The following is a 26,633-nucleotide window of genomic DNA, read 5'->3' as shown; positions in this document are numbered from 1 at the left end:
TCTCTATTAAAGGTAATGAGTTCACACTGATGCATGGTAATAGTTCACACTGATTCCCACGCTACTGGGTTAATTCTAGCTTAACCTCTTTCCTTATTTGTAACTCCTTTCACCGACAGAAAAACCTGGCTCTGCTACCATCAATATATTTTCTTATTTGCTCAGTACCCACGTAGTTATCCAGTCTCCTGACCCCATTCAAGGGACTGCTCTGTATGGATCTCTGCCTTCCCAGAGCTACCACCCCAGTGTCCCCATTAGGCAGACTCTGGTCACTACTAGCCTGTTTTTCCATCCTCATGTGCAACCTGCCTATTGCTGGGCAATTGAGAGATTTTGAAATGAATTGGAAAGCTGGAAAAACTGGGAAGTCTGAGTGAGCACTATATAGTGACACTGTGTGAATGAGTCCATTTTAAGGAATTTAGTTTTATTCAAAAGCGCATTATTCACATTTTTCCTTCCTCACATAACTCTAGCTAATGTGAATGGGGAGCCTATTTAGTATTTTAATGTTTTAACCATTGGGCCAGTACTCACAAAACAAGCAAAATTTTCCTAAAGGTTGTTTTGGCATTAATAATAATTAGTTAAGCCACTACTGTGTATAGTAAGTGAAGCATAAGTTGGAAAATGCTATATACCAAGTAAATACAGCCAGTAGTATTTGTGAACTGTTAGATTTTTAAATGTTAAATGTACTAGAAAAAGTTGCAGATCAAAACAAAATTTCCTGAGTAGAATTATCTTGAAAATGTTTCTATAATTGGAATTGGTGAATTTTTCTATTCTAGAGGAAACTAGGATTAATAAGTTTGTTCTGTCTCTTCTTATCTGGAGATTATGTGACAAGCTATGAGGGCTCAATTTTTAGCTGGCCTTTAATACCATTTAGAAAGAAAGTATTTAATAACTGGGGTTCATTTTTTGTTGAACTCTTAAAGTCAGTACTTTTTTTTTTTAACATTGAGCTTTCTGCTAGTTTTGGCAATAATTCTTTGACCTGATGTTTGACATTTATTTTATCCAGTGCCCAGTAGTAATTACCATGCGCTAAATAAATATGTGCTGAATAAAGTACACAGAAAATCTTGTGAAGAAACTTTGAATTCCAAGAGAAAAAAAGCTGAGCATTTTTGATAATTTTAATAGCAGAAAATTAAAGGAAACCTTTGTGAAGTTATAATTTACAAGTAGAATTTTTGTTGTTAAACATATTCTTTGAAAAAACAACATTCTCTCAGTTTTATGAAGCTTAATCATACTTTTGAAAGAGTGTGTCGCTTTAAAAAGTCTAATAAATACTCAAACGTTAAAAAAATAAAAAAATAAAATAAAATAAATAAAAAATAAAAAAATAAAAATGCCACTAAAATAGTGAAGGAAAATGGCATTTTTCTGGCAGCCTTGGTTAATAGAATCATTTTGTCATCCATTCACTGATGTATTATTTGAGTTCCTACGACATATCTGCCATTCCACATTTGTTCAATGCTTGCTATAGTTTTTGGCATCATATAATATGTTGGGAATATAGAAATGAATAAGAAATTTGTCCTTAAAGAACTTACCTTCATTTAATGTGAACTAATTCTTTTTATTCTCAGTTTAGTGTTTTGTTTTGTTTTAAAAGATGAAAGTGGCTGAGAGCTGAGTGTAAAACGAAAGAATGAATAACCAGGGAGGGATTCAGCCATTCTGTCTCTAAGGTGATATTGTCAATAACATAATGAGACATTGAGAACTAACTGATTAAACAGCTAGTTCCCTTATGGCCATTGAGTCCACTGGTTTTGTTGAATCATTTATAAAGAAAGTGCATTCCTAGAATTTCCTTAATTACGAAAATTTCTGATTCTATATTTATTACGATAATAGTTTACATTTGTGGAGGACATTTACCATTCCGAACATTCATACACTTTTGAGACTCAGTGTTTCTCCAACTTCAGTTTTTAAGATACGTCTTTGTTGTCTCTCACCGTCTTCACAAAACTAGGTATTGATAGTACACTCTGTTTAATGATATAAGATTGTAGTTTATAAGAGAAAAAGTAGTGATGCCTTCCCTTAGTGACCATTGTCCCACTGTTGGGAAGAGAACATCCTGATAGTTTTTAAGTTCTGAATGTTCAGACAGTTACCAACATTTACCTAGTGTGCCTAAAAATTTCATGTAATTCTTGCATGGTAACAGGTGAGAAAAGTGTGTGTTTATTCTCCTTGGTACAGCTCCTAATATCTGGACTTTCCCAAGTTCAGGCTGGGCCTTTTAGGTGTCCAAATAACGTACGGCAGGAATTTAGTCCACGTTACAAAGATGAGCTGCACTGACCAGCGTGCAGACGAGGAGCTCACGGATTCTGGCGCTGTGCTGAAGAGAAGCCTGTCCTGACTGCTGAGCAGCTGCTCATCTAAAGTCTCAATTCAGAAGTGACACCACCAACTCTATAAACTGCCTGAGCGAAGATGAAATGCAGAAGGCTGGAAACTTTTTCATCTTTCTTGTTTTAAAGTTACTTTTTAAAATGTTTATATTACATTGAAAGTTGCTTTTCATCCAAGTCCTGCGATATTGAAACTGAGGTTCATTGCATTTTCCCGTGATAAGTTATATCTGTCACTGTAAAGAGAACTTCTGAGGCTTTTATAACTTGAAATTCTCAGTGGAAATTGAATTTAGAAAAGTGGTGAATACTGCCGTGCACCCGTATTTTAGAATACAGTACTTCGTATAAACATGCCAATAATTCAAATATCTTTCAAGCTGAGGATAGTTTTTAACTTGTCTGTCAGCAAGTCTTCACTATGCAGAACTTCTTTCGGTAACCATTTCACGCGGCCAACTTTAAACACAGTTACTTTCGTTAATAGTCTTTCTTCTTTCTCCTCCCTGACCTCCCACCAAACCTTAGGTACTTATAAAGATGTTTTCATGCTTTCATAGAAAGTAGTGAGTGTATGTTTAATTGTATTTTATCTGACTATGTGGGACTGTATTACCATATCACAGGTTGATTTCTCTAAAATACATTAGTTTGCCAAAAGAAACTGTTATGCCGGTTGCTTTCTTAACTATGAGAACATTATAAATGCTGTTTTAATCATAAATTCATGATACACGAGCAGCAGTTTTTAAAGAGTTAGAGAGCTCTTATGAAATGCAGAATTAATGTAATGGTGTGTCTGTTATATGCACGGTCTGACACAGCTGATGGTGAACTTGGCTGTGTTTTGAAGTTTTCTGAGCATGCTGAGGAAGGAGAGGAGAAGGAGCTTAATGGTTAAGAGGTGGGGCTTTAAAGTCAGCAGACGTACTTTGAAACCTGTCTCCACTACTTACTTGGTGTGTGCATTTAGACAAGCTGCTCATACTCCCTGAACCACATCTTCCTGATCTGTAAACCAAGATTATAATATTACCTCGAAAACCTATTTCATAGGATTGTTGAAAGAATTTCATGCGGTAATTTACATAAAGCATTTCACACAGTTACGGGAAATTGCCAAGTACTCATAAAACATTAGCTACTGCTGTTATTAACATATCCCTGTATGCACACTAATGCTTTGTAATTACAAGGTAGTTTTTCCCCACAGTTTTTAGGTGCTTTCACAAATTTGAAGGGATTAGGACAGCATGTACTTAAATATAACAGATGAAAACTTACGTGGTGGTACTTTTACTAAGCTGTTTGTATTTTTAGGCCTGTAACAATCCAAGTATATGGATAAGCGCACTGAGTACATTGGTGTTTTTAAGATGGCCTTTTATAGATGAAAGGAGCAAGTAACAGGGATATTCTAATCTTTCGAAGTTTATCTTTCACACTGGTTTTTGTGGATCACGTTTGCTCCAGGCAGGGATGTACTGGAAGCCCACGGATTCTTCTCTCTTCCTACTCTCAGACACTCGGCTCTAACTTGGCACCTTTTACCTCCATTATGTTATATATATCCCTCTGATCCTGTTTTGGAGTTGAGAGTTTCCAGTGTTGCTTTGACATGACATATCATGAGAGCAGTATTGTTTTGTCTTTCACACAACTAGGGAAAAGTGGGCAATTAAAACAAAGCAGGTTCTTGTCTTCAAGGAAGAAAAAAGTCGGTTGTACACTCAGCTCATACTTAAATGGTAACTTCACATTGGGCTGCATGATGCCTGTCTTCTGGAAGCTACAATACAGTAGGAACATAAGATGTAATTATGCAAATAGTTACAAAACGAGGCAGCACATATGATACGCCATTTGGTAGAAATATTAATAGTAGATACCGTAGAAATTCAGGGTAGGGAGAGAGCACTTCCAGTTGGAGTGTGTCTCATGCTGATAACTTGGTTTGAACCAAGGAGGATGTAGCTGCGGTGACCACGGGAATGCTCGTTTCCTTACCTCTCGGTTGTTGGCTGTTTCTAGCCCTTCCTAGCTCTATATTCTCTCTCTTCCTACAGAGCCTGTTGCTGTCTAAAAGCTTTCTCCCCTTAGTCCCAGTTTTCAGTTTTTTTTTCAAGTGCTGGTCCAAAGTACTTATAAGGTGTTATAACAAGTAGTATAACAAGTATAGTATAACAAGTAGTATAACAAGTAGTATAACAAGTATAACAAGTAGTAAGGGAAGAATAAGACATGGTTGTGATACAGACTCAGGAACGTTATTCCCTGTGATAGAAATAGCCCTGTTGATAGCAGCAAGAGGGAGGGAAAATGAAAAAGAGACTCCTCTTCTTGCCTCTGTTCCTGTGAAAATCCATAAACTTGTGTCCCACTCATGCGTCCTACATCCTCACACCTGCTCATCTCCTGGAGAGTTGGTTCTGCGCACCATCCTGTCCCCACTGACTCCTTTGCCCTTGAACCCTGCTCCAGCTCTGAATCCCCTGGCTCTTTGCAGTCTTGCCCTTTTTTAAGTCATCGGAGTCGTCCCTGTAATGAAGAACGGGAGGTTGTGTTACTACCTCCAGGCTTTCAGTAGGCCGCAGTGTGCACTTGCTGGCTCTTGTGGAATCCCAAATCCGTTAATGGAGTTGCCTTTGACAGACTGCTCGCATCTAATGTTTGACTCTTGTATTACTGTTAGGACTCTATGTCTGGAAGGTTGGTTTCTAAGAGAAAATGTGTTTCAAGTTTAAACAGTGAGTTATTCCAAGTCAGGAGCCACCTATATTGGCACTGAACTTGTAGTCAGAAGGTTATAGAGTTCATGTTGTAGCTTTCCCAGTTACTAGACATGTGTGACCACGTGTGTGATTACTAGGACTCTCTTGGCCAAGGTTCTCTGTACAGACTGTAGAGGTAACGGTTATCTCTCAAATGTGGTTGGGGAGTGGTGGTTAAATGGGAATGTATGTGAAAGGCTATAATAAAATGTAAAATCATATATCAAAGGAGGTGACATTATGGTGTTAATAATCGCTGTATTAGGTAAAAGAAATTCCTGTCCTCTAGGAACTCATTGTCTAGTATGTAAGACAGATATGAACAGTTATTAAGTTGGTGCATAAGTGATTGAGGCTTAAAAGGTTAATAATTGCAAAAACTGCAGTTACTTTTGCACCAACCTAATACATTTAGAGTATGTGATAAATCCTCAGGCAGAAATACATACAGGTGATCAGGGGCATGAAGAAGAGCAGCTGTAATCTGGAAATGGACGGATAGAGAAAAGTTTGTGGAGAAGGGAGTTCCTGATCTGAATCTTTAAGAACAAACCTGGTAAAGAAGGAAGAAGAAGGGAAGATCATTCCAGGTTGCGGGAGTGGCATGGAGAATATGGTATATTCAGAAAGCTGCAAATATGGCTGCAAGGATGATGGAAACATAAACTGTCTACCTGCAGTGCTTAATTTGATTATCGAGACCACTTAACGTAACTCTAAAGAGACAATGTTATTGTGCTGTAGCTAACAACTAGAAACAGACTTGGTCTGAAACCTGGTTGGACCATTTACTAATTGGTTATATCTAATTAAGAACTTCACCTTCATAAACTTTTAGGTTCAATATAATGATACAGGTACCTACTTCAAGGGGTTGTTGCAAGGATTATTTGAAATGACATTTGCAAATCTCCTGGTATTTAATAAACAACATTATAAATGTTAGCAGCAGTTTTTGTTGCTCTTCTGGAAGCTCTTAAAGTTACCTTTTCCCTCTCAGTATCCTGTAACTTACTGTTCTAGGCCATTCAGCAATATTTTAAACACCAATTCTGTTTGTTGTAATGGAATCATAGAAACAGAATTTTAATGAATTTTAAAGATTATCTAAATCAATTTCATTATTTTGTGTGTGAAGAAACTGAGTCACAGTTAAATAACCTGGCTGTGATGTCACAGTGAATCAGTGGTACAGCAGGGACTAGAATCAGGTCTTTTTCCTTTCCAGAGGTCTTTCTATTGGTCTTGGAATAAATTACCCCAAATCACTCAGAGACACCAACCTATAGCGTTGGCCACAAGTTATTGCAGAAACAGTGTAAGTCAACGATAGATTTCAGTAGCTTTGGCATTTTTGTAGCTTTGCAGGTGGGGAAATCTGTTTGTAAAAGGAATACCGTATCCTCTGCCTACCCTCTGGTGTAAGTGCTATTTAACAGCAGCCCATGTGAAAGCCGTGAGACAGACAGTAAGGAACTGGATAAATCTTAAAATGAGAGTCTTGGTGCCATCAAGAACTGCTTCTACAGATGTCTGTTTATTGGGTCTCCTCGCTAAAATGTGAGAATAGATTTTCATACTACTTGTCATTTGCACATGTTCTACTTCATTTGTTCTGGAGGATCCAACACATAATTTGTTGAACACATTTTGTGTACTAAGTGCTATGGATGGAATGGTGAGCAAGAAGCTTATGCTTTAGAGGAGTAAACAGATGTTGAAATAGTATATTATACAAATAAATAATTATAAACTAATTAAATGCTATGCATAAGAAAGTACAAAGTGATTTTTTTTTTTTTTAAAGGAATTTTTTTATTTCTTTTTTTGAGATTTTATTGTTAGTATATAGGAATGCAATAGACTTTTTTTTTTTTTTTTTTAAAGATTTTATTGGGGAAGGGGAACAGGACTTTATTGGGGAACAGTGTGTACTTCCAGGACTTTTTCTTTTTTTTTTTTTTTCCCAAGTCAAGTTGTTGCCTTTTCAGTCTTAGTTGCGGAGGGTGCAGCTCAGCTCCAAGTCCAGTTGTTGTTGTTCAATCTTAGTTGCAGGGGGCGCAGCCCACCATCCCTTGCGGGAGTCAAACCAGCAACCTTGTGGTTGAGAGCCCACTGGCCCATGTGGGAATCGAACCGGCAGCCTTTGGAGTTAGGAGCACGGAGCTCTAACCACCTGAGCCACCGGGCCGGCCCCAAAGTGATTTTTTAATCATATAGCAATGTTTGGGAAGGTTCCCCTGAGGAATCAAAGTTTTGACTGAGATATGAAGACTCAATAAAATAAATAGGTGAAGATGAATCACAGGGATTGAGAAAAGGGTCTCATACTGAGGACACAGCATGTGTGAAGGCCATGAGGAAGGACACAATGTATTTGGAGCAGAAAAAGCTAATACGAAATACGAGTCCTGGTCGTGAGAAGAGAAGTGAAAGTATTTAGTAGGCATCACTGAAGAAAACACAGCACAAGAAGTGAACGGTCCCCTAAAGTAAACTGTGTGCTCATATTAGAAATTTGTTGTTTTAAAGATTCATTGCAAAGAAAATTACTTTAGAATCACAGTGATCTATTTACTGGGTAGAGTAATACTATGTACTCTTGTTTTTTGTTTTTGTTTTTCCTTTTAGTTTCAGGTGTACAAAACAGCATAGTGATTAGACATTTATATATCTCACAAAGTGATAACCCCAATAAGTCTTATTACCCACCAGACACTATACATAGTTATAAGAATATTATTGACTATATTCCCTATGCTGTACTATATATTGCTGTGACTGTTTTTAAAATTATAGTTGACATTCAATATTATTTTATATCAGTTTCAGGTGTATTGCATAGTGCTTAGACAGCCACACAATTTATGACGTGATCCCCTGATAAGTCCAGCACCCATCTGACACCACACAGTTTCTACAGTATCATTGACTGTACTTCCCATCTGCACCCCACATCATGGTGACTCCTGCAGATACTTCCCAATCCCTTCCCCTTTCTCACCCACTCCTCTAGTCCCCCTGCCGTCTGGGAACCATCAGTTTGTTGACTGTATATATGGGTCTTTTTGTTTTGTTTGTTCGTTTATTTTGTTCTTAGATTCCACATATGAGTGAAATCATATGGTATTTGTCTTTCTCAGTCTGACTTATTTCACTTAGCATAATACTAACCCTCGAGATCCATCCATGTTGTTGCAAATGGTGAGGTTTCATTCTTTTTGATGGCAGAGTAATAGATATTCTTTTCCATTTCATTTTACTTTCTTTCTATCCTGGCCCATTGGGAATTGAGGGAATATTTCGATGAGCCAGAGTGTTTACATCAGGGACTTTTGCTGTTGATCCGTTGAACAGCCTAGAAATGACAGAGAGAATCTTATCCTGTTTTCTTGGCTGAGGTTTTTGTGTGGGTGTGTGAGGTGCAGCTGCACTGTTGGTTTCTTGGCAGCCAAGACAGGGCAATTCTGAATGGAGTTCATCTTGAATAGGAAGAAATTTAAAAGTAAAAAGACTACTTTGACTGTATTAATTTCAGTGGAAAGCAGCCAGGGCCTGAACCTTTAGCTGATATTTTATTTGGCTAAATGAATACAGCAGCCTCAGGCACATGTCCAAGCTTATGGCGGGAACACATGAAGGAGAGAACGTAAAAAGTAGTCAAAGCTTTGTCTCAATATAAAATGATCAGTTATTATGTAATTTTTAAGTGAATTTTTGTTAATTTCTAATTAATGATTTAAGATTTTTCACTAAAGAACTCAATGAAAAAGGTAGATTGTGAAAAATTAGTTTTGCAAAAGTGAATTCGTTATTTTCTGCAGTTTATCAGAAAGATCTTTTCTCAGATTTATTTTTACCCAGATGGATTCCCACGTCTGCTTTGATTGCTCACTTGTTTTCTTCACTTTCTTTAACCTTTTTTGTGGTATATAGGCACTTCATTTCCCCAAACCCTCAAACTAAATGCAGATATTATGGAGCTCTTCATTTTTCAAGCACACTTATATCCTTACCTTTGGATAAACTGTTATTGTCCTTTGTACTCTTCAAGCAGAAATGTCTGAGTTGTTTCTGATGTTTAACTGCTTGTTTATATCTCTGCTATTTAATATTGCTCTCAGAGTAGCATAGAGTAAGGTCCTAAGATCAGTTGGCCTGGGTTCATATCCAGTCTTGGTACTGTCTTGGTCCTACTAACTTCTCAGTTTCTCATCTCCAAAATGGAGATAATCATGTTAGTGCCGAAGGTTTTGTTGTTGTTGTTGTTGTTGTTTTTTTTTCCTAAGGCTTAAAGGGGAAAAAAATGCATATGAAGGGCTTAACTCAAAATCTGTCCAGGAGAAGAGATGTTACCTATCATTTTCTTCATGCTGTTGACAGAGCCAGTCCCCTAGAACCTGTTAATAGCTCTATCTTCACTCTTCTGGGAGGTTTCATTCCGTCTGAAGACCATCTGTATGCTGATGACTCCCGGTTTATATCTCTATTCCAAACATCACTCTTTCCTAAGCTCCAGGTCTGTATACCTGACTGCTCCTGTATATCTATACTTAAATATCTAGTAAATTCTTCAAACATAGCATGTCTAAAAACAGAACTTCTGATCTTTGTCACCTGCCCTTTCTTGCCTCCCCAGTCTGTTCCTCCCCCTTATTTCCTGTCTCGGTTAAGGACACCTCCCTCTGTGCTTCATCAGACCATCTAGCAGCATTAGCCCTGGACTACGTGTGTCCTGAATCTGATCAAGTGTCACCAGATTCCCCACCAGCACCACAGCACAGGGCTTGGACAGTTACGTAAGGAAGAGTCTTCTTACTTCTTTTTGTTTCCAGTCTTGTCTCCTATAATGCATTCTCCACATTTTGAAGATTTTAGAAACATTGATTACTTTTCCCTACCTCCTCCTTACTGAAATTAGAAAAATACTGAGAAGTTTTGAAAATCCTCTAGGACCCCTCTGACTGCTTTCTTCTTATCTCTCGAATACATCTAGTTCATTCCTGTCTTAAGGCCTTTTTTACATTAGGTTTTCCCTCTGTTTGGGATATTTTTCTCCAGATTGTCACAGTGTTGGCTCCTTGCAATTTTTAGGTCTCAGTTTAGGTAACAGGTCCTCACGGATGCTTACCCTGGCATCTTTCCTTCCTTTCTTGAGAGTTGATCAGTACCTGAAAGTTCTGCCCCCCCTTTTTTCTTTTATAGATTGCCCCTCCGCACTCTCAAAATAATTTAAGTTCCATCGGGGCAAGGACTTTATTAATCTTGTTTACTACCATATTCTAAGTGCTTAGAATGGAACCTTATACTCACAGGGTTTATAGTATTATATGGGTGGATGGCTAAATGAAAGGATGGTAAGTTTTCTACAACCAGGGATATAATGGGTTATTTTGTCGTGTACAAACTTTGCATAGATGTTTATTTTAGAATTAACCATGCTAATAATATTTTGTCTCTCTTATGTGTTTTCTCTGTTTTAGATTATAAGCCTGTAAAGGGTACGAGGGTTGTCTTCATTGTTTTTAGTTTCTCACAGAATGCTAAGTACCATTTTAGTAGTTACTGTTGATTGAATCAAATTGAAAAATTCAATCTAACATTTTTATTTCCTCTGAATGTATAGTAATTATATATAGATATATACCTATATATATATATATCTATATATATCTGTATGTGTGTATACATATAGATAGATATAATTTATATTTAAGTTCTGAAAAGCAGATTTGTATAAAATATGCTTTCCCTTTTTATCTCTTGTAGTTCATAATTGGACCCTTGAGGACACGCTTCAGTGGTTGATAGAATTTGTTGAACTACCCCAATATGAGAAGAATTTTAGAGACAATAATGTCAAAGGGACAACACTTCCCAGGTGAGTCTTTATTATCCAAATGTAATCATTCCACTCATGGAGAATTATTTTCCAATGCCAAATCTACAAGTTACTTCTGTAGCTAAGAGCTCAAAGGAAATATTATATATATGTATGTGTATGTATGTGTATATATATATTTATATCTCCATTCTTTAATTTTTTTTTAGGTATGAATTTACAAGTTTCAATCATTTTTTCTTGTCAAAATAATCAGGCCCTTTAAAATATTTATAGCCAAGGAAAGTAATTTTGAGAATTAGAAGGTGGGCCAGCTATATCTTTTTTAGATAACATCAGAGGGCCCACCTCTGACCACCTTGTAAATATTGGAAAAAACATTCATTTGATACAGATCCAACTTTATGAAAAGAGCTATTTGAATGGATAAACTTACAGATCCTTCTTAATGGGTAGTCTTTTAATAACAACAATAACCACTTAATATTAGTGGCCATAAATTAAACCTCAAAAAAATGAAGTTTAATAAACAAAATGTAAATAATACTAATCATTTTAAAACATATATTACATAGAGCTACTCTGTATTATCTCATTTAAGCTTCATGGTTAACATGAAGTATTATCCCCATTTTACAGATGAAAAAAACCAAGTCAGAGACAAGTTAAATATTTTGCCCAAGGCAGTCAGTGTTTGAATGCAGGCAGATCTGATACTAGAGTTTAGGATACTGATTTGTTCTTTTGATGTCTGGAGTTAATTGTTACTAGTTTTCTAAATTGTATTTTCTATATCTTCATTAGTTAACCTAAATAATCTTTAGATTTAAGTGTTAAAATTGGCAGTGATTCTACCAGAACTTGACCCTTGCAAGATCACTTGTGTTCCATTCCTCTCTGGATTGTTTATTATGTCAAAAAAGACTCTAATCCCCTTTTTACTGTCTAATTATATGTGATGAAATGCACATTGTATTTCTAATCAATTTGCTTACATACCCTATTTAAACAAGTGGCTCTCGTTGCTTTGAAGTTTGTATTTCGGATCAAGTTGAAAGTTTTCATATTTCCTTAAATGTGATCTGAACAGCGACATCAGTATTTCTGATTTTACTGCGCACATGACTATAGTGATGAAATTATGGGGATAACAATCAATTCAACAAGTACGTATTGAGTGTCTTATGTTCATGGTGCAAATAGATGCTGGAAAGAATTAAAAATTAAATAAGATAGAGTTCTTGCCTTTAAATGAGAGGGGTTCCTAAGTTAAAACGGAACAGGATAGTGGAGCATTAAAATGGGATTAGGGTTTTTCGAGTTAACGCATGTTACTTTGGTCATGAGGAACCCATAATATTTTTCTTATTTGTCTTTTGGGAAGTTTCTTTATATAACAACAACATGAAATGAAATAGCCTGCTCTATGTTTTGGCAATAAATGTTGTAGCCACTTTTGATTAAGGAAAGGTTATCAGAGATACCTCAAATTCTGGTAGAATTGTTGGGATAACATCACACAGTTAATCAAGGTCAAGATTTAAAAATAGTGAACATGTTCCTACAGAAGAAAAGTTATAAATGTAGAAGTTTTCAGGTCATTCCCCTGGAGCCTTTTTGAGTGGAAGAGAAAAGAAAACTGGAATACCGTTCATCAAGCCCCTCTATGGTCATGCAATTAGTGAGTCAATTTAAAGGAGCAATTATCAATAAACTTAAACAACTATGTAAGTTACAGAGTTTTTGGTGGGGTAATTTTAGATATAAGAATGTATAAGAAAAAGTTTTACACATTCCGGATGTACACATGCTCAAAACAATTCATTATGTTTCCAAATTTCTGTGACATTAAAATATTGTTACCTCTGGAATAGGTAACCCAAATTCTGTGAGTTTTATATTAGTTGCGATGGTTATCGGAAGCCTTTTACTGTATTTTCTATACTCTGTAATTCTTATTACCAGAGCGTATACTAAGGCTCTCTTCACCTGATACATGCCTCCTCATTCCTTTCAGACCTGTGTGAACTTTCCTGACATCCTCACCCACTCAGGTAGAATCACTTCCACCTCTGGGCTCCTGTTGAACTTTGCATAAAATTCTGTTATATAGTTTCCTTTTTACTACATCTCATTGTCTTTCTTAAATTTAGTCTGTTGATAGTGTGGCTATGAATTTATTCATGCATCCATCCATGCATTCCTTCATCTATTATACAAACATTTATCAAGCATCTACTTTTGCCAAACACCCTGCTAGGTGTGGGGATGCAGAGATAAGAGTTTTTGCCTTCAGGGAATTTGATGAGTGTCATGTTAAAGGAGTGACAAGAGCGTCACGTGAGGTACTTGTGGAGAAGATGAAGGAAGGCATTTTGTAAAAGGAAAGTTAGAGTTCTTTACTCTCTAAAGCTTTATAGAAGCCTCATAGGAGTTCCTGTAACTTCTCCATACTCAGAGGTGCCCTAAATAAAATGTAGTGGTTTAGACAGTCATTGGAATCATACATACTTGAGTTTGAATCTCTGCCTTACCTTTTACTAATTATGTAACTTAGGCAAGTTACATATCAATCTCTCACTACCTTAGTTTCCTCATCTATAAAATGGGAATTTTATATATATAAAGAGGTGTTTTTTATTTTATTTTAATTAAGCCCTTGACATAGGATCCGGCACATAGTACATGCTTGTTTTTATTGTCATTGTTATTAACAGTTATATTATTATTGTTAGACTTGTGTTATTAAGATCTTTATTAGCATCATACTTGGTTGTTAAGGAATCATAGTTGACTACTGGGTTACTTGGATTTGAAGTTTAAAACAAAGTGATTTTGTTTCCTTATTTTACCTGTACCTTTGGCCTCTTACGTGCTTTCTTCATTGCTAATAAAATGGTTCAGTATTATTACGTAAATCCTTCAATTTACTCCCCCAACCAATGATGATTTCTTACTTTCCACTTATGACTTTGGTGGACTTTGTTTAACTGTTAAATAGTTTAAACATGATAATGTAAAGATGGGGACTTTATAGATACTTTCAAAGAAAAGCAACATGATCTAAATTGAGAAATATTTTTTAAAGTCACCTATTGATGTTAAAGTAAATTACTTACAATTTTCTTGTTCTTTGTGAAATGACAGTAAAATGTCAAAGGTAATTATGATTATATAAAATATTTTGAATTTTATAAATTTTTAAATCATAGTAAGTTATAGCATAAAATAACTTTAGAAAACAAAAATATCAATCTAGCAACGGAATTATTAATATACCGGAGTGTTTGTACAGCTGTGTTTTCACTGACAAGGTTTTTGATACATGTAATAAACTGTTCTATCACACATGGAAGAGCTCTTACAGTAACCATCACTAATATGTAAAGTATTAAATGTGTTGCTCAAATATTTAAATTTATATACTAGAAATATTTGCATTTAATATGTTTGTATTTTTTCAATGAACAGGATAGCAGTGCATGAACCTTCCTTTATGATCTCTCAGTTGAAAATCAGCGACCGGAGTCATAGACAAAAACTTCAGCTCAAGGCACTGGATGTGGTTTTGTTTGGACCTTTAACACGTTAGTATTCTCCCTCCCAGAGTATGATGCAAAAAAGATTAATCACATCATATTTCTTATCTAAAGAAAGAAAATGTAAGAAAGATAGTAGCCCACTAAGAAGAATCATCTATTAGGTGTAAAAGAAATGTAATACTGTCTTAAAACAAAAGTTTTATAGAGTGAATTTTTTTGGAAGGCAGGGGATTTTGGGGAACAGTGTGTTTCTCCAGGGCCCATCAGCTCCAAGTCGTTGTCCTTCTGTCTAGTTGTGGAGGGCGCAGCTCACTGGCCCATGTGGGAATCGAATCAACAACCCTGTTGTTCAGAGCTTGCGCTCTAACCAACTGAGCCATCCTGCCTCCCCTATAGAGTGAAATTTTTTGTCCTTGAAATATAGACTGTGAAATTTTCAAAGTTGGTTACTGATGTAAAAAGTTGCATAAACTATGTTAGTTGATAATTTAGAATTAAATTTCTAGATTTGAATTTCTGGATCTTTATAGAAGTTTGGTTTTTTGTTTGTTTACTTTTTGCAAATATCTTCCCCCATTTGGTTGGTTGCCTCTTTGTTTTGTTGATGGTTTCTTTTCTTTAAATTAAATTTATTGGGGTGACATTGATTAGTAAAATTATATAGGTTTCAAGTGCACAATTCTATATAATACATTGTCTGTATATCGCATTGTGTTCACCACCCAAAGTCAATTCTCCTTTCATCACCTTATATTGGAACCCCTTTACTCTCTTCTACCACTCTTCTCCCCCCTTACCTTCTAGTAACCACTACACTGTTGGCTGTGGGTTTTTGTTTGTTTGTTTGTTGCTTTCAGTTTTATATCCCACATATGAGTGAAACCATATGGTTCTTGACTTTTTCTGTCTGACTTATTTCTCTTAGCACGATTATCTCAAGATCCATCCATGTTGTTGCAAATGGCAGTATTTCAGTTTTTCGTATGGCTGAGTAATATTCCATCGCATATATATACCACATCTTCTTTATCCAGACATCTATCGAAGGACACTTAGGTTGTTTTCGTGTCTTGGCCACCATTAATAATGCTGCAATGAATATAGGGGTACATATATCTTTCCAGATAAATGATTTCAAATTTTAGGGTTAGATACCCAGAAGATGGATTGCTGGGTCACATGGTAGTTCTGTTCTTAATTTTCTGAGAAACCTTCCTACTGTTTTCCATAGTGGCTGTACCTGTTTACATCCCCACCAGCAATGTTTGAGGGTCCTTTTTCTCTACATCCTCTCAACACTTGTTATTACTTGTCTTTTTGATGATAATAGTCATTCTAACAGGTGTGAGGTGGTATCTCATTGTGGTTTTGATTTGCATTTCCCTAATAGCTGGTAAGGTTGAGCATCTTTTCATGTTTCTGTTGGCCATATGTCTTCTTGGGAGAAGGGTCTGTTCAGGTCCTCTGCCCATTTTTTAATTGGATTGTTTGGTTTTTGTGGTTAAGTTGTATGAGTTCTTTATATATTTTTGATATTAGCCCCTTATTGGAGGTATTGTTTGCAAATATCTTCTCCCATTTGTTTGGTTGCCTTTTTGTTTTGTTGATGGTTTCTTTTGCTGTGCAGAAACCTTTTAGTTTGATATAGTCTCATTCATTTAGTTTTGTTTTTACTTCCCTTGCCTTTGGGGTCAAATTCATAAAATATGAAGACCGAGGACCATAAGTTTACTACCTATATTTTCTTCTATGTATTTTATTGTTTCAGGTCTTAGATTTAGGTCTTTGATCCATTTTGAGCTACGTTTTGTATAGGGTAATCAACAGCAATCTAGTTTCATTTTTTTGCATGTGGCTTTCCAATTTCCTGGCACCATTTATTGAAGAGGCTTTCTTTTCTCCATTGAATGTTTTTGGCTTCTTTTTCAAAAATTGTCTGCCTATATATATGTGGATTTATTTCTAGGTTCTGAATTCTGTTCCATTGGTTTGTGTATCTGTTTTTCTGCCAATAATCTGTTTTGATTATTATCCCTTTGTAGTATAAATTGAAGTCAGGGAGTGTGATACCTCCATCTTTGTTCTTTTTTCTCAGGATTATTTTGACTATTCGGGGTCTTTTGTGATTACATATAGATCTAATGAATTTTTGTAGTATTTCTTTAAATAGTGCCATTGGGATTTTGATGGGAATTGCATTAAACCTGTATATTGCTTTGGGTTATGTGGCCATTTACCTATGTTGATTCTTCCAGTCCGTGACATGGAATATCTTTTCATTTTTTTGTGTCTTCTTCAATTTATTTTAATGTAGTTTACAGTGTATAGGTCCTTCACATAATTTGTTATGTTTGTTCCTAGGTATTTTATTCCTTTTTTGCAATTGCAAAAGGAATTTTTCCCCCTGAAATTTCATTTTTAGTATATAGGAATTCAATGGATTGTTTTGTACATTGATTTTGTATCCTACAACTCTACTGTGTTTGTTTATTGTTTTTAATAGATTTTTGGTGCAATCTCTAGAGTTTTCTATGTAAAGAATCTTGTCATCTGTGAAAAGTAACAATGTGACTTCATTCTCAATTGTGATGCCTTTTATTTCTGTCTCTTGCCTGATTGCTCTGGCTAAGACTTCCAATACTATGGTGAATAACAGTGGTGAAATTATTTGATTGGTGATTTCTGTGTTTTGTGTCGCTGAATACAGTTGGCCCTGGCTCCTTACTCCTTACTTGGAAACAATGCTGGGGGTTACTGTCTAGGGGCCATCCTGTCTGGTTCCTGATCTTAAAGGAAAAGCTTTCAGTTTTTCAATATTAAGTGTGATATTAGCTAACAGTTTGTAGTATAGGGCCCTTGTTATGTTGAGGTACATCTGTATCCATTTTATTAAGTATTTTAATCATAACTGGATTTTGTATCTTGTCAAATACTTTTTCTGCATCTATTTATATGATCATGTGATTTTTATTTTGTTTATGTGGTGTATCGCATTGATTGATTTGCATATGTTGAACCATTCTTGTGCCCATGGAATGAACCCCACTCGATTGTGATTTATAATCTTTTTAATGTGTTGTTTTATTCGATTTGCTAGTATTTTTTTCAGGATTTTTGCATCTATGTTTATCAGAGATACTGGTCTGTAGTTTTCTTTTTTTGTGTTATCCTTACCAAGTTTTGGTATCAGGGTAACATTGGCCTCATAAAATGAGTTAGGGAGTATTGCTTCTTCTTCAAATAATTTGAAGAGTTTGAGAAGGGCGGTATTAAATCATCTTTGAATGTTTGGTAGAATTCACTAGTGAAGTCTTTTGGTTCTAGACTTTTGCTTTTAGGGAGGTTTTTGATGATTGTTTCAATTTCCTTGCTGTTGATCAGTCTTTTTAGATTTTCCAGTTGTTCGTGATTAACTCTAGGAAGGTCATACTCGTATGTTCCTTAAAACTAGTCCATTTTTTCTAGGTCATTGAATTTGGTGGCATATAGTCTTTCATAGTATTCTGTTATGGTCTTTTGTATTTCTTTGGTATCCATCGTAACTTCTCCACTTTTCATTTCTGATTTTGTTTGTGTCTTTTCTCTTTTTTTCCTTAGTGGGTCTAGCCAGAGGGTTGTCAATTGTATCAATCTTTTCAAAGAACCAGCTCTTTATTACATTAATTTTTTCTTTTATCTTTTCTCTATTTCATTTAATTCTGCTCTAATTTTTATTATTTGCTTCCTTCTGTTGACTTTGGGTTTTATTTGTGTTTTTTTTTTCTAGTTCTTTACTATGAAATTTTGGTTGTTTATTTGGGATTTTTCTTGTTTCTTGAGGTAGGCCTGTAATGCACTTTTGCAGTTTTAATGTTAATATTATTATAGCTGGATGTTCATTGAAGAATGCCTTTAAAAATGGTACAATTTAACCATCTTCATGGCATAAAATTAGAGAGCCTAACTCGATTTCGTTAATCTCCGAGAAAATAAATTTTTAGATATAGATCAAAAGCAAAGACCCCACTTTGAAACTTTATAAAGTGACAGACTATCCTGGCAGAACCACAAGGTAGAGAATGTTATTTGATTATTCTTTATATTGTTTTGAAGAACAGTTAAGAAATTGCTCTGTCATATTTGGCAAGAAAATAAACCTGTCTTTCTTTAATTTGACAATACTTTTTCTCGGAAGGGAAGTTTAATATGTTTATTTCATTTAATTTCAAATTTCAGAAAGCTTTTGGAAAAAGCATTTGAAGAGTATACATTTTAGAGGAATTATGTTTTATTTTTCAGAATCCAAAAACTAATACATGAAAAATGGCTTCTACAAATGATAAGTTAGGAAACTAATGTTTGTTTTACCTTAGTTCTTGGAGTTGGGAGATCTGTAGGTTTCCATGATACTACCCTGGGGGTGGCCCTGCTAAAAGAGGGTTACTGGAATGGTTGGATAGAGTCCCTGACTTCACTGGTGGTTCTGTTTTGGCTCCGGCTGAAAGAGCAGCTGGCGAAACAGCTGGAACTTCCCTTTGTGAAAGTTGGTGGAAATGCACTGTTGGTGGAAATTACAAACCCTAGGAAATAGAACACTACCGAAATGCTGAGCATTCCTCGGAGATAACACCCTTTCTAACCTTTGCCTTGTTCTAATTTTCCAGCTGAATCTATAGGGGGTTGTCATCTGTGAGGTTCTAATTTTTTCAGAGGACTTACTGATGAAGATAGGAATTAAACTATAGAATTTGTCTCCATATGTAACTTGGTCAGGAACATTTATATTTTATTAATCCAGGAACAAATCACCCTACAAGCCCAAACGATATTATGTTATTATTTGAAAAGAAACCAAACTGGTCCTGAAGAATGTTGAAAACAAATGTTTTAATAAGCAAACCAGTGAAGTTAATGACGCATCACCTCTTCAATGTGTTTGTCTTAGGATTATTAGTGAGGGAATGAGCCCTGCAGTCGGAACACCCACATTAGATGTATTAAAAATGAGCATTGTCAAGCAGAGATACATTTAAAGGAATTTTCACTGAAATCTTTTCCAGTTTGTGGTGTTTACTGTAGTTTGGGACTTGTCCATCTATCTGTTGTTATTTCTAGTGATTATATTTCAGCCCGAACTGTGCTCGTCATTGAACTAGAGCCTGAGCTGAACCTCTCCGTTTGAGGCAGAAATAAAAATAAATCTTTTGGAGCCTTGAGCCTTGTGTAGTGCATCTCTTTCAGTGTCGGTGAGGGCGTGTGCTCTGGAAATATGTGGCCCCAAGGGTCTGGGGCATATAAACCTACACGAACCCTAGACTTAAAAGCACAGGAACTTGTCATTTCTGTAGAGCTCTTCATCCCATGAAACATGCAAACTGTCTTCCTGCTGGAGGCCTGGGCAGTTAGGTACTTTTAGCAGATATCTCTTTGGAGCAAATAATATATTTTATTGTATTCGTTATTGTGTCTCCCTTGAGAGTTTCCTGAAAATTAGTGTGTATTGATGGTCCTAATAAAGATCTGAATAAACTAGGAAATTATTTGACTAGTGATTTCTGTGTTTTGTATGATTGCAGACAGTAGGCCCTGGCTTCTTACTCTTTCCTTAGAAACAATGCTGGGGGTTACTGTCACGCCTGGCATCTGCGGGAAGGCTATCCTAGTCTTTCCTTCTCTAACTCAGATATCCCTGGCAAAGAGCCACCTAAAACAGTATTACTATGGTCATTTAGCCCGTGGTTTCTTAACCTTGGCACTGTTCACATTTTGGGTTGGATAATTCCTAGATAATTCTTTGTTACCTGCAGAAGGGGGTGGGGTGGGAAAGTGATTGTCTTGTGCATTATTCAATGTTTAGCAACATCCCTGGCCTCTACCCACCAGTAACAACTCCCCCCACCCCCTTCCTCCCTCCCAATTGTGACAAGTGAAAATTGTCAAAAATATGCTGGGGGCAGTATCACCCTCAATTGAGAATCACTGATTAATCTTAATTAGTTACATGGCTCTATGTTTGGGGAAGATTTTTGGTGAATGATTAGGATTCCAGTGTGTGTATCATAACGTGACAGCTGCCTAACTTGAGTGAAGGAAAGGAGTTGATGATAATGGCGATACTTTGTATGATACCTTTCACCCACTGGACCATTCTCACAGTGCATGATGGGAGGTGCTTTTTCAGGGGTCCCCGGACTTTTGTCATACCTCCTCTATCAGCAAGGGTATGCTGTGTCCATGAGGGTTTATCTCTTTCCTCTTGTAAGTCTAGTATATCAGGTAGTTATAATAAACATATTGTTTATTTGACAAAAGAATTTTTAAAAAGCTAGAGCCTGTGTATGGGGGGTACATCTTCACATTTTGTTTCATTTTGTTTCATTTTGTTTTCAGAGGCCTACTGCTTTTTTCAAAAGTACCTCTGTATTGAGGTTCTGTTACACTCAAAGATCAATTTAACCATCTGTAATTCTCTTCGTAGGCCCTCCTCATAACTGGATGAAGGATTTTATCCTCACAGTTTCTATAGTAATTGGTGTTGGAGGGTGCTGGTTTGCTTACACGCAGAATAAAACGTCAAAAGAACATGTTGCAAAAATGATGAAGGACCTGGAGAGTCTACAAACTGCAGAACAAAGTCTAATGGACTTACAAGAGAGGTGAGTAAAACAAGGTGTAAGTCTTGTTTTTTATGTAGGAAAATGCAATTTGTGAAAACATAATGTGGGCACATGTGTACACACTTAAATGTAGATCGGTACACACATCAGGAGTGTATGTACACTTCATTTCATATTGTTAAAAAGTGTTGTTAGGTTGGTGCAAAAGTAATTGCAGTTTAAAAGGTTAAAAATAATTGCAAAAACTGCAATTTCTTTTGTGCCAGCCTAATACAGTATATATAGTTATCGTTACAGAGTTATTATAAATGTATGTATGCACTAAATGGGTAATGACCATTGCAAAAACTGCAATTTCTTTTGCACCAACGTAATATGGTATATATAGTCATCGTTACAGAGTTCTTATGTTTTTTAACATCTGAATAATTAAGTATTTCTTAAAAGTTTTTTTGCTGAAGTGTTTCCCTGTTCTCCCTGTATTTTGAGCTCCAGATAACCAAATGAGCTGTGAAGTAGACTACCTGATGTTTTTGTTATCCCCATTTAATATTAATATAAAATGCTTTGAATTTTGTTTGAATCGTGTGTCCTATTGCTTGGTACATATTTCTTCATTTAAAAAAATGAAATTTTGGAAACTTGTGAGGAATTTTCATTGTTACTGTTTCACAAGGCTTGAAAAGGCACAGGAAGAAAACAGAAATGTTGCTGTAGAAAAGCAAAATCTAGAGCGCAAAATGATGGATGAAATCAATTACGCAAAGGAGGAGGCTTGCCGTCTGAGAGAGCTGAGGGAGGGAGCTGAATGTGAATTGAGCAGGCGTCAGTATGCAGAGCAGGAATTGGAACAGGTATTTATGCTGGATCAGAAGTACTCTTAGGATATTTGTGTGGCCACTCGGAGGAGTTACTTGTTTTTGTTCAGTCTCTCACATTTAGTTCCATTGTATGCTCTTCTTTAGTTAATAAAACAATCATTTGTTCATATTGTTAACATTGATCAAAATCCATATAGCAAAATAAAAAACTAGTAACTAAAAGATAAAGTTGCCATCCTGTTCACTCATTCATGAAATCTTATCCCATTCCATGTTAATTATCTTGAGTAAATTCAAGGCATTTAAGTTAATACCTATAATGTATTTCAGTTTTCAACTGTAACCTAGTAAAATATATCTAATGTTAAACTTCTCTGCAAAGGTAAGGAATCTCTATCAAACATCCATTTGGATCCTTTAAATGGTTTTAGAACAAAATCTGATACAAATTCTGAGGTTGTCTAAAAGATGTACTGTCTAATACCTGCTTTTACTGTGCATTTCCTCAAGGTGGAATATAGGCATTATACAGGCCTTTGGGAAAGGGGGGTGGTTCTGGGAGAAATTAATTATAGGCTCATGTATTTCTTTTTTATTCCTGCTATAAAAAAATTACCACAAATTTAATGGCTTTAAAATAACACATATTTATTATCTTACAGTCAGAGTCTAAAATAGGTCTTCAGGGCTGCATTCCTTCTGGAGGCTCCAAGGGAGGATCTCTTTCCTTGTCTTTTCCAACTTCTAGGGGCCGCCTACATTTCTTGGCTCATGACCCCTTCCTGCATGTTCAAATCAGGTCACTTCAGTCTCTGCTTCTTTTGACCTTGACTCTTTCATTACTGATAAAGAAACTGAGGAACAAAATGAGGGTGAGAAAACTTGCTCAAGATTAGAGTGACTCAGCTGTAAAGCAGGGCCCAGAACCCAGGTATTCCTGCCTCCCACTTAGCTTTTTGCATTGTTGCTTTCTCAGTCAAGTGCTGAATACAAAATAAAAATTGTATGATGAACAAGTTTCAGTTCAGCTTCTGAGAAAATGTTCAGTGTACATTACTATTTCCTTCAAGTTTGTTGTTTTTGACTGAATTGCGAAGCCATCTCTTTGTTAAGTGTTAACTATTCTTTCCCTCATACCCCAGACGTCTGTTTTTTGAATCTTTTCCCTGTAAGGAGTTTGTTCTCTTAAGTTGCTTCCTAGACATATTTTGCAGTTAGGCCCTATTTACTTGACAAACCTCTATACAGAATGTAGCAAAGAACAGGGAGTTAACAAAAAAGGCCTACCCAAATTTATTCTGTGTCCAAGAATTAGATAGGATGCCCTCTATACCTGGGAGAACTCCCTGCCTCTTCCCCCTGAGACGTCTAACTCTTGGTTTGTTCCCGTTACTCAACCGAAAAGCTTGCTAGCTGTTTTTCTGAACTCTGCAGATAAGAAAGAGCAAATCAGAAAGCAGTATGGGAATTCTTCTATGGAGACATAACTGGTAGCAGTATTTTGCAGGTGAATGCCTCACAGTGAGAGAGAAAACATAATATAAAAGAGTACTTGAGAATCACTAACATTCTCATCTGAGGCTTTTGGCATAAAGACCTTATACTTAGTAGACCCTAAGATTGCCATCATATAATGTCCCTATACAAACTAATAATCCTAATGAGATCCACAGTCAGAAAGAGATGGTTTAAAAGGAGAGAAATGGGTATTTAAGAACTCATGTCCAACATGATTATAATAGTAAGAAACACAATTTTATGAGTGTTCATATGCATATTGCAAATGGTTTGCTCCTAAATTTTAATCTTTACATTACATAGATATTATCCTTATTTAAAGATGAGATATATAAAAAGGTTAAATAACTTGCGTTAGGTCACACAGCTATTAAATGGCAAAGGCAAGATATCGTGTGTCTTATTCTAAAGTCTGTTTTCCCTTAATGGTATTAAAGCTTTGTTTATATACAAAGCTGGGAAATTAATTTACTGGGAATTAATTAAATTAATTTGCTGGGAATTAATTTAATTAATTTAACTGGGAAATTAATTTACGTATGTCATTGCATAATTCCACATAGTTTGAGGCATTACTGTATCTTGTCTGGGGCTTAATCAACTTCTCAAAGGCCGTTTAAGCTGTTTTTCTCTGTGGTAACATGTATTGACTTATTGCTATTTCATTCCTAAGACAAAAAAATTATATAAATAATTATGTTTTTAAAAACAATTAATTATTTGTATAAGCTGTTAATTACTTTTCACCGCATCTATTTTCCTCAAAATAACAACGCAATTCAAACTTAAGTTTTGGAATTTAGGTCAAATGATAAACATCTGAAAAATAGCAAAAAAACAGTTAAAATAGTTGCTATTATTGGAAGGTCAGAGTTTCTAAATTTTTGAGACATTATTTGACAGTCAATCAAAACATTGTTCAACCTCAGTTTATGCTAGAAATATATCAATTATGTGAAATGTGTTTATTGAGCTCTTTCATGAGAAATAAATGCATGGGTGTAACACTAAGGAAAGTCTTTAAAGAGAAAAACTTGGGTGGAAGTTGTTTAGATTCCCTGGATACTTCCTTGGCAATGAAAATTATATAGAAATTTTAGCCTTAAACTCTTGTAAGAAGAAGGATCTGGAGGCCTACATTTTGTGATGTTATATGGGCCTGCCTGTCACAGGACCTGAGCTCAAATTCTCTCTTCCTGAGAGATTAGCAGGGACGCCACAAAGCTTAGCCAACCGCCTTATTAAATAGGCTTGTCCCAAGCACATTGCACATATTGTCAGGGAAATGTCACTTAGGATTTGTTGTCAGTGAGTAAGAGCTATCTTATCCTGGCTTTGAAGGTCTATTTTTTGAATTGTCTACTGGGTATCCCGTTGTGAATTTTCTTTTTTAATTCTTGGAGTTTTAAAAAATACTTTCTATGTAATTTTTTTCCTACAGTGTCTGACAGCTATACTATTTCTTTTATCAGAAGTTTGTGTATGGTGCTCATCTTAGCTTAGTCTGGCACATGATAAAATTTATTTAAATAAGTTGTGTTTGTTCAGATCAAACGTTCTTCTGCACATTCGTTTAGAAATGTAGTTTTAGTTACTTTACTTAACTTTGAGGGAAATTGATTTGCAGTTATGGTGTTCCAGAAGTAGAATAGTTCACTCATCGCTCTGTCTGAAGGTCTTGAGTGTGTGTGCATAATTCCATAAATTCCATCATGTATCTTTACATATCCTTGGTTTGGACTTTTGCTAGTTGAAGTGAATCCTTCCTAGAATGGGTTGTCCTTATTCTGTGTGCTTTACTTAGTGAGCCTTTCCTTAAGAGTTTTTTTTCCTTAGCACTTAATACCATCTGACACACTAAGCGTTTTCGTTTTCTGTTTATTGTCTGGCTCTCCTAAAGGGCAGCTGGAAGAAAGACTTTGACTCTAAAGGCTCTGCATAGTTTCTCAGGCAGAAATCAAGCAGACTCGCACTCAAATCTATTTTCTCAAAATTTACATTTGGTCTGCCAATGCTGATTTATCCACTTTGCGGTATATTAGAAGCAGTGAATTAAATAGAAGTGGTAAAAGACACTGAAATAGGCAGATAGGCTTGTAGCAGTGAGAAATAACTGGCCATAAAGAAGATGTCATGAAAAACTTCAAAAACTAGTATAATTTAAAAAGTGAGTGTATAGTTAGGGAGCTATAGTAGGGTGTTATGAGAAAAGCGTGATCATTTTTAGTTTGTATATGCCCTTTCTCTCTCAGTGAGTCTGGCTATAAGATATGAAAATTAATATTGCAGCTTAAGGTATATGTAAGCTTCCCCTATCCTCTGGCTTTACAACTCTGCATAGTGAATTTAAGATGCCCTTAAAACTTCAGCTTTAGTTTTAATGTTGGAGACAATATTGTTTAGACTTTGTGATTTTAAGATACTTACAAGGAGCATAATTAAAATGGATTTTTCTCATAATTTTGGTACTAAAATATATTAATTTCTTTAAAAATATTTAAATATCTTAAATTTCTCTCTCTCCTTCTCCCTCTTCCCTCCCTCCTTTCTGCCCAGGTTCGAATGGCTTTAAAAAAGGCTGAAAAAGAATTTGAAGTCAGAAGCAGCTGGTCTGTTCCAGATGCACTTCAAAAATGGCTTCAGCTAACACATGAAGTAGAAGTACAGTACTACAATATTAAAAGACAGAATGCTGAAATGCAGTTAGCAATTGCTAAGGATGAGGTACTCTATTACGTTTCAAAACTTACTAAATTTCCAGGAGCATTAACCGGTTAGGATACAACAATGAATAAGATTTTATTATTGCGGATTCTTTTCTTGAATTAGAAGTTAGTGCATAAATTGACTCATAATCACGGGCTATAAAGTAAAATTATTTAGAGTAGTATGTGCCTTTCAGAATGACCTCAATGTCATTTAAAAATCATCCCTATTATCATTATCATAAATGTTTTATACAGAGCTTTTCTCCTCCAGGTTGCTGCCTCATATCTGATTCAGGTCAGTAGTTACTAGAAATTAATGTCTGACTTTATTAAATTGTGTGAAATAAGATTAAGTCTTAATCTGATTTCTAGTAAAAAAAAAAAAGCTTGGTTCATTCACTAACACCTCCATTACAGTAGGATATAATGTCATTCTGTTAGTTTTAAT

At 35.6% G+C, this 26,633-nt stretch overlaps 1 protein-coding gene across 2 annotated transcripts in view; it reads left to right on the top strand.

The window, feature by feature from the left end:
• The window catches only part of STIM2 (stromal interaction molecule 2), a 147,497-nt gene that overhangs the window by 104,537 nt on the left and 16,327 nt on the right, over nucleotides 1–26,633 (top strand). For both annotated transcript variants that reach the window (XM_081052512.1, XM_081052513.1), the window contains exons 4-8: nucleotides 10,928–11,039; nucleotides 14,472–14,587; nucleotides 21,000–21,177; nucleotides 21,815–21,992; nucleotides 26,034–26,201. In XM_081052512.1, coding sequence (XP_080908638.1) covers nucleotides 10,928–11,039; nucleotides 14,472–14,587; nucleotides 21,000–21,177; nucleotides 21,815–21,992; nucleotides 26,034–26,201 — 752 coding nt within the window. The remainder of the gene's footprint in view (nucleotides 1–10,927; nucleotides 11,040–14,471; nucleotides 14,588–20,999; nucleotides 21,178–21,814; nucleotides 21,993–26,033; nucleotides 26,202–26,633) is intronic.

Source organism: Rhinolophus hipposideros (assembly GCF_964194185.1).
Source record: "Rhinolophus hipposideros genome assembly, chromosome: 1".
In the NCBI taxonomy this organism is placed as follows: domain Eukaryota; kingdom Metazoa; phylum Chordata; class Mammalia; order Chiroptera; family Rhinolophidae; genus Rhinolophus; species Rhinolophus hipposideros.
This window is presented reverse-complemented; position numbering and strand designations above follow the sequence as displayed.